The sequence below is a fragment of the Raphanus sativus genome, chromosome 1, assembly GCF_000801105.2.
Source record: "Raphanus sativus cultivar WK10039 chromosome 1, ASM80110v3, whole genome shotgun sequence".
Classification (NCBI taxonomy): Eukaryota; Viridiplantae; Streptophyta; class Magnoliopsida; order Brassicales; family Brassicaceae; genus Raphanus; species Raphanus sativus.
The window spans coordinates 13,757,190-13,765,231 of NC_079511.1; the positions used below are offsets into that span (position 1 = coordinate 13,757,190).

The window sequence follows — 8,042 nt, forward strand, 5'->3', positions numbered from 1 at the left end:
GTGCCAAACCGGTACAGGAAACCTACCCTTTTCAAGATCGGGAAATGTTGGCGGCGGCGGAAGGAGAGGCAAATCAGGCTGAGGCGTCACCATTGGTTCCTGGAAAGACGGAAAGTCAGGGAAGCCAAGGTCGTGTACCGGTGAGTTACGACCAGAAGATGGATAGTCATCAGCACTAATCTGAGCTACTTTAGCCTTGGATGATCTCACTAGTCGTGATGAAAATATTTCTTTGGAGTTGAGGATTAAGAAAAAGGTTAACATGATGATGTATCTAAGCGCAAGTGAAAGTGAAGCCATTTTGTAACAGTGTGGATTAAGATGATGTTTTGTCCTGTTTGTGATCATAGTGTTCATGAAGTTTCAAATTTATAGGTTTGAATTTAAGTTGTTAACGATTGTAAAATCTTCATTATATATTTTGCATTGTGTTCCTACTTTCCACCAAAGAATATGCTAATATCAAAAGTCAAACGTCATGTCAATACGAGTGTTTTGACCAGGATCAACTCTATATAATTCCAACTTTGTATACCACTCCCACCCAATTAGGTCAACGGGAACACACTATATGGTCTTTTTTTTTATAATAACCAAACCCATATCGAACAGAAGAAAAAAAAGATGATTAGACTTTCAATTTCTCTAAATTCATAAATAAAATTTAAAATTTTCCTAAGAAACAATACCGAACCTAACCTTGGTCAAAGAACATTTGATTTTCATAACAATTCAGAAAACTGAAAAAGCGATCTCTTTCTTCTTTAAATTTTGTATAGATTCAAACTGTGAAAACTTTATCTACCGTTGACCATTTGTCAGCAAAGTTTTCGAAGTCTAAAGAGTCTGTGAAAATCTGTACATTATCCTCTAGTCGGTCCAGTTTTTGTTCTCTTAAAGATGTGAAACTCTATCTCTCTTCAAGATTTATGAGATATAAACTTCGGTCAAATTTCTACAGTTTCCACATTGAGCAATACAAAGAATTGAAGAATTTTGTATTATTGGCATTAGCGAAAGAATCGAACATTTTTTCCCTAGTTTTACACTTCTAACACTAGGGTTAGGTTATTTGTTTGTAGAGAAAAACGAACAAAAGATTCTGAATAAAATGCTCCCAAGAAAAGAAAAGAATCAGAAAGAAACTTCTTCTATCTATCCAGAAGGTAGTCACTGTTGGGGTGGTAAAAGTCTCGTTGCTCTTTAAGCTTCTTTTACATCAAATCTACTCCAAAAAGCTTTCCTTTGGTAAGACTCACGGAGCAGTTTGATGATATGAAGTGATCTTTTCGTTCAGATTGAGTTTGCTTCTTGTGGTTCCAGTACTCTACCAGTTTATGGTTCGGGTCAAGAGCTTCAATGGCCTGTCGAAAGATGAATCAAGGTGTGTAAAACAGTAAAGATCATGGATACGTTTTTGAATGAAGGGGTTGGATCTAACGTTTTACCTGAACTATAGACGTAGAGAGGAGACCAAACATTTGAAGCCCGTCTATACTTTCAAGCCGCGGTGAAGTAGCAAGACCAAGATTCGTGGATGTGTGTTTAACTCTCTGCAACACCATTTCCCAGCATTGTTGGGGTGAAACATTGAAGAAGCTCTCGTCTGGAGATTCTTCCAAAGTAACCTGAACAACAACAGAGGAAATAAAAGTCATGTGTTGTTGTTGCTTTTTGAAGATCCAATAGAATGTTATTTAGGGAAAAAAAAGGTTTACCCTAAACAATGGGCCCATGAGTCCTGCATCCAAAACCTCAGAGATGTAATAGCTCATTCTTGTTGGATCAAGCACGTTGTAGAACTTGACACGGCTAGTGAATCCTGTAACCCAAATCATCAACAACCTTTTGAGCATATTTATCATTTAGGTCAAATAATATTTAACTAAAGAGCAAAGTTTGTACCTTTTGGGAAAATAGCATGTTTATTGCACCAAAGCTTTCCAAAAATCAAGAAACCGAGGTTTATAGGCTCGACCGATGCAGTAAAGTTCTCTGAAGTGTTTAACTCGCCACTGGTGCTCACTTCTTCTTTAACGTCTTCCTGACAATCCAACTCTAAGTCAATGTTCAGATCAAACGAACCTTCCTTTAGCTTCTCCTCCTCCTCCTCCTTGATAACTGAACTAGTATTATTCTGATCTTCATCATTGTGTTCAATACCTAAGACCTTGGAAGCCCATATCTTTAAATCATCTGCTTCCCCTTCTAATGCTCTGACCAAGGATCTTAACTCCTCCATAGTGTAACGGACAAGGACTAATCTATCCTTCTCTTCACATGAACACAGATCGTCAGAGTGTTTAAGACACGCGTATTCATCTGGAGAGCACTTGCAGCCAGAAGCCGAGAGATGCAAATCATAAAAGCATGAGAAGCATTCCCTTTCACAGTTTGAATCAAAGTCCTTCTCCATCTTCACCAAGCTTGAAGGATCCCTACCAAGATCAACAAGTCTTTCCTCTTCCATACGTAACCGAGCCTATTAACATTTTAGGACAAAACAAAAAATAAGCAGAGTTTAGAAAGTAGAAACCATATATAGAATTCATAACTCAAGTAGTGACCGCTTTTGCATTACCTGGATGGCGTTGGTAAGTGTTCCGTTCTTCCCACAGAAACTCTTCCATCTCAAGTTTGTTGTGTTTTCATTTCCCACAGAAGCTGAGAGTTCCCACAAAGACTTTACGGCTTCATAAGCTGCTCCGAGGAGAAGTTTGTCATGAGACAGAGAAGTCTTCCTCGTCTCTTTACTGTATAGTTCCACAGCGTTCTGTCCATGAGCCAACCAATCAACAGGAGCTACATTAACCGCTTCTGCACAGTTGAAACCGCTGTTGAATCCAGCATGGTACGCCCTTGGGAATGTTAGTACATACTCCCCTGCATTCTGAACCACACGATAAACCTGGACTCCCTCATCTTTCAGGGTTGAAGGAGAAAATTGAGTAACCTATAACCAAATAAGAAAAATAATATTTAGTCTTTAAATATCAAGAAAAGACAAAACCGAGTAGGTGTTTTTTCTTCCTAACCAGGCCATGAAGTAGATCAGGCTGCTCTTCAAACAAATCAGGTAAATGTTTTCTCATCGCCTTTTCGAGTGCTGTTGCATTGCTTCCTGGAACACCATACCATACTTTTGGCTCCCCAAAGTGATGATAGTTAAGTGAATACAGATGATGGTCCTCCACATGCTGCTCCATTCCAAAAAAAAAAATATGATCAACCATCTGACATGACTGAGGTTACAAAAATTCATAAACAAAGCAAAGTGTGAAAGAGTACTCACCCAGCAAAAGGATGAAAAGCACATGCCTACATAGAGCCATGGGACTAGAACTCCAGAGATATCACAATCCTCAAAAGAGAGAACAGAGCCAGGGAGACGCGGTAAGTTATTCAAGTTCCAGCCAGAAACTACGTACTGATCCATATCTCTATCCCCTTTCTTGTAAAACCCGCTTCCAAGTACCACGTTCTCCAAGTCAGCTCCATAGTACACCTGAAACAAGAGAGAGAGAAAAAACAGCCTTAGTTAGTTTAGTCATAAAATGTCTGTGTTTTTAAGTAGTGAAATGGTCTGTATCTGTACCTCAACTTCATCGGTTGGTTGCTCGACTATCCGCCAGTATTCACCTTCGATCTCCTCCACAGACGGTGTCCATTTGGTTTCACCAACAGAGTCTTTCTTCTCAAAGTAAGCCTCTTTAAAATGCTGAGCGTATTTCTCAAACTCTTCTAAAGTAAAGTCAGAACCAGAGTTAAAGCCGAACTTCTCCTCTGCCTCAGGAGAGGAAGCAGGTTCAGAGGGAGAAGAACCAGAACCAGAACCAGAACCAGAACCAGAAGCAGATGTAGATCGTCTCCTAGAGGAACCCATCCTGGAGTTTCTTCTCCGTTTGCGTTTCCTGCTCTTTGGTTTCTTCTTCATGGGTTCCCGGTTCTGAAGCAAGTCCACGTTCTGGATCCGAGTGGGAAACTTTGTACACCCCCAAATACCCATCTCCTTAAGACGGCAAGGAGGCGTCCATGTTGGTGGTGGGATGATACGACAGATACCATATGGCTCCGCTAATGGACGTATCTTTTCTATATAAGCAAGTGTATCTTCAAACTCCTAATAAACCAAAAAGAAACGAAGACAAAACTCAAAAAAAAAAACAAAGAAGAAACCAACAAACAGACAAAAAGCAATGAGAGGTACCTCTAATGATGGAGAGAAAACAGGAGCTTCATCAACTATTGGTCTCTGCGCTTCATCTGGTAACCATCTAGCAAGAACCTTGACATTACACAAAAAAAAAAAACATCATGTAAGATCAAAATTGTTTTAAAGAAGTGCATCATATTTACATATATATATAATAACAATAATACTCTTTACCTTTCGATGACGTGGACTAGTAGGTGGTTCCATGCTAGTATCTTTGTCCGTATCCTTTTCTGGTGGATGATTCTTTAGAGACATATCCTGTAACAGAACAGATTTTTTTGTTATAATTATCCCCAACAAAGAACTGCGAATACACTGTGTTCACCAGATCAAACAAAAGAATGATGAACAGAGAACAAAACCAATCTAGAATTCAAACATGAAGGAATCAAATAGAAGATAAAAGAGATCTATGATTAGGTTTTAACGAGATCCGAACAATAATTGTATTCTGTTATGTATCAACCATGAAATTAACACAGGTAATCTACAATCTCAATTGAATCAAGCAGATGGATACAACGTTAAGGTCTTCTTGAGTGATTAACAATAATAAACCAAAAAAACGGTGATTAATGGATTCAATTATCCATTCAGATAAGGAATTAACATTGAAAAGCTAACCTCGTTGATCTCAGATTGTGATTGAGCAACAGTGAGATGTTCCATAAGGATGCAAATCACTCCACAGAGAAGCTTAAGTTTTCTTCGATTGAGAGCCAACGAAACTGAGAAAAAAGAAAACACACACCAAAAGATAAGACAACGATGTTAAATCAATTTTAAAAGGAACAAAATATCCACAGAAGGCTAGACAAGTTAAAAGGCCTAACCCTAATTCAATTCAGTGGATCAACAACACCAAAAAAAAAAAAACTGAAATCAATTCACAGGAACACGAGTTTGAGAATTTCACAAGAAATTTAAAATATAATTTTGCAGATTTTGTTTACCTAATATTGCAAACGAGAGAGTTTTTTTTTTCCTAATTAATGCTGTTGAGAAATTGAATTCGCAGTTAAAAACAGAAATACCCAAATCTGGGAAAATTAATGAGAGGGAATTAATTGACCTAGCTAGTAACCGAATCACAAGGAACACACAGATATTATATACAAAAACAAACCGAACTTAACCAGCAATAGGAACTCATAAATTTCCGATTAAATTAAAATACTATTAATTAATTAGTTATAAAGGTTTAAGAAAAAAAGGAAAGGTCGAAAAGAGATGAGTTTACCTCAAATGAACGGCTGAGATTCTTGCGATTTTCTCTGATTTCACCGAATATTTTCTTATGGAATATAAAAAATTATTTATAAAGTGGAAATATCGGAACTTGTAAATTGTACGATTGGATGTGAAAAAAGGAAAAATGATTAGAGAGACAGAGAAAGACAAGAAAATGATTCGAAGATTAGTTTCCCTGGGAAAAAACGATGAAACCGGAGAACACCCGCACGCACGCACGCACACAGTTTTTAACGGATCAGCGTTAGATCACTGAGCTGACGACACGGTCCACACAACGTACGATCCTTCTCGAAGTGTATTTTTACCATACTACCCTCAATTTTTCTGTATATTTGCGGTTGGATGCCATTGTTCCTTTCTTCCGTTATCGTTGTCGTCGTCTTCGTCTTGGGGGTTTTGTTTCTCTCCGCGTCGGGAAAGTTAAGTGTTTGACCGTTTCTTCTTTCTTACGTAAACGCGGTCGATTTTAACTGAAATCTCACTTTTACCCCGTCATTTACTATTCTTTTTCTAAACTATTATTTATTTATATTTTTTATTACTTTAGAAACATAAGAGATTTAGATAAAATCATAATTTGGAACTACAGAAAAACAGAAATTACTTTAAACATAATGAAACAATGAGGAAAGCTCAAAGAAGCAAAAAAGTGCAAAAAGCAGATCAACCGTGTAGTACAAGAGTACTTTTAAATCGATCAGAGACGAGTCTTCTTATTCTTTTGGTTCTGTCTTGTTTGCAGGAGCACAATCCCTCACCTGACCAATAAAACACCAAAAAAGCACAATGTAATTAGAAAATGAAATCTTTTGAAGTAACAGATTAAAATAAGAAAAAATAATTCTACGTATTGAATTTCCACAAAAATAAAAATAATGCAAAGGTGGGTGATTACAAGTCGAGCAACATAATCAGCTACAAAGGCGCTTGTGCTCTCACTCTCAGTGTTTGGCTGCAAAAAAGAAATGTAGAAGCGTTATTATTCTTACAAAAGCAAGCTCCTAGTACCTTCATTGAAAAAAAAAACAAAAGATAACTCACGGTAAAAGGAGAAGTTGCAGTTGATTCAGTTTCTGCATTTGCTTTACGTTTCCTCCGGTTAATTTGAGGAGGAATAACCCGGTTAACTCGAGGATGAACAATCCGGTTAATTTGATGAGGAAGAAGGGGGTTAGTTTGAGGAACAGTCCGGTTAAGTATAGAAGGATAAACCAAGTTGACTTGAGGAGGAATAACCCGGTTAGTCTTAGGATGAATAACCCGGTTAACCTGATGAGGAATAAGGGGGTTGGTTTGAGGAGGAACAGCCCGGTTTACCATAGAAGGATTAACCAGGTTGACTTGAGGAAGAATAAACTGGTTAGTCTGAGGAGGAACAACCCGGTTAACTTCTTGAGAAATAACCCAGTTACCTTGAGAAGGACCAACCCCGTTAACCAGAGAAGGAACAAATTGGTAAAATGAACTATCCCCATCATTTGTTTCCTAAACCAAAAAAACAAAAAGTAACATTAGGCCACATGAAGAAATTGTAGACAATTCACTCAACTTACAAAATGATAAGAGAAAAATGGAGAGACTTTACCTGTGGATGTGTGATGTGTTTGCAGGGATAGCATTTAACAGATCGATCTTCCATTTGATATATGATTGTTGCATTACATCCACCACATACCAGAGTTTTAACACTAGGCATAGGACGCCATGAACTACAACAAGGACATTTCACTGTTCTTCCTGTGCTGCTTCTATAAGATAAGTTGGCCTTACAGTTTTTACATGGAAGCCTAGCTGCAAGCAGATGCCCTGAAATGACAAATCAAGATCTTAGCGATTCGATTGGAAAAAAACCATTGTCATAACTCATAACAAAAGAAAAGAAACAGAGTTTGATTTATAGAGATATATTTACCGAGATGAGGTGTGAATCGAACGTGACATTGTGGACAGACAACTCTTAGTCCTCCTGTTTGGAGCTCAGCAAAATGAATTCTTCCTTGTCTGTTTGCTTGGTTCTGCATAGCTCTGAAACACACACAAACTAAAGAAGACTTAACCATCAAAGTTTTGAAACATTAAAGGGAATAGCAAAAGGTTTTTGTTTACCTTAAAGATGAGGAAAAAAGTTTTTTGATATTATGAAAAGAGATTATGAGTTGAAGCAAAGAGTATTCGCTGGTCCTTTTTATTAACCACGAACAGTCATAAACGTACGTTTTTAAGCAACTCTTCGTGAAGAGAACTTTAATGTAATTTATTAACTTGGAGAAATTCTTATCTATTTTAGATAACTATTCCCATATATAAAAACTCGTAAATTAATTAATTAACATGAAAATTCGTCTCCATTTCTCCCTCAAAGGAAAATAAAATCTTTTGTTTTAAAACTTTTAAACACATCTTTGCCAGAGATTCTGTTTAAGTCGTTAATAAAAAAAACGTGCATTTTACAAAACATGCAAATCAAAAAAATGCTTAAGACACGGTTGGATGTGTTCTTTTTTTGTTTTTTTTTTTACAACAATAGACTACTTTAGTAATGTCCTACCGGTCCAGCGAGTCAAATCGGAGG

General features: G+C 37.2%; 2 protein-coding genes across 4 annotated transcripts; both read right to left on the reverse strand.

Annotated features, from left to right (window-relative positions):
* Window positions 1–983: 983 nt before the first annotated feature.
* LOC108811733 (lysine-specific demethylase JMJ18) lies at window positions 984–5,868 on the reverse strand. Of its 3 annotated transcripts, none has more exons than XM_018583829.2 (12): window positions 5,457–5,868; window positions 4,841–4,944; window positions 4,388–4,474; window positions 4,208–4,285; window positions 3,596–4,120; window positions 3,293–3,505; window positions 3,036–3,197; window positions 2,582–2,953; window positions 1,906–2,482; window positions 1,719–1,822; window positions 1,449–1,628; window positions 984–1,364 (listed from the first exon to the last, which is right to left on the reverse strand). In XM_018583829.2, the coding sequence occupies exons 2-12, from the start codon at window positions 4,883–4,885 to the stop codon at window positions 1,215–1,217; spliced, it is 2,493 nt and encodes an 830-aa protein (XP_018439331.1). In that variant the 5' UTR covers window positions 4,886–4,944; window positions 5,457–5,868; the 3' UTR covers window positions 984–1,214. The 3 variants fall into 3 exon arrangements, with proteins under 3 accessions (XP_018439331.1, XP_018439324.1, XP_056841986.1); XM_018583822.2 differs by lacking the exon at window positions 5,457–5,868 and adding an exon at window positions 5,170–5,326; XM_056986006.1 differs by lacking the exon at window positions 5,457–5,868 and adding an exon at window positions 5,050–5,071.
* Window positions 5,869–6,056: 188 nt separating this feature from the next.
* Window positions 6,057–7,672, reverse strand: LOC108846074 (uncharacterized). Its single transcript, XM_056989804.1, has 3 exons — window positions 7,383–7,672; window positions 7,056–7,276; window positions 6,057–6,955 (listed from the first exon to the last, which is right to left on the reverse strand). The coding sequence occupies exons 1-3, from the start codon at window positions 7,528–7,530 to the stop codon at window positions 6,386–6,388; spliced, it is 939 nt and encodes a 312-aa protein (XP_056845784.1). The 5' UTR covers window positions 7,531–7,672; the 3' UTR covers window positions 6,057–6,385.
* Between the last annotated feature and the right edge of the window lie 370 nt (window positions 7,673–8,042).

What these genes read in the sequence shown, in the direction of transcription:
- LOC108811733 (XM_018583829.2), bottom strand. Translation starts at nt 4,885, where the DNA reads ATGGAACATCTCACTGTTGCTCAATCACAATCTGAGATCAACGAG. An exon ending in CACTTACCAACGCCATCCAG is followed by an intron (nt 2,483 to 2,581) that starts GTAATGCAAAAG and finishes AAATGTTAATAG; the next exon opens with GCTCGGTTACGTATGGAAGA. An exon ending in TCTCTACGTCTATAGTTCAG is followed by an intron (nt 1,365 to 1,448) that starts GTAAAACGTTAG and finishes ATCTTTCGACAG; the next exon opens with GCCATTGAAGCTCTTGACCC.
- LOC108846074 (XM_056989804.1), bottom strand. Translation starts at nt 7,530, where the DNA reads ATGGTTAAGTCTTCTTTAGTTTGTGTGTGTTTCAGAGCTATGCAGAAC. An exon ending in TCGATTCACACCTCATCTCG is followed by an intron (nt 7,277 to 7,382) that starts GTAAATATATCT and finishes TTGTCATTTCAG; the next exon opens with GGCATCTGCTTGCAGCTAGG. An exon ending in AACACATCACACATCCACAG is followed by an intron (nt 6,956 to 7,055) that starts GTAAAGTCTCTC and finishes TTTTTGGTTTAG; the next exon opens with GAAACAAATGATGGGGATAG.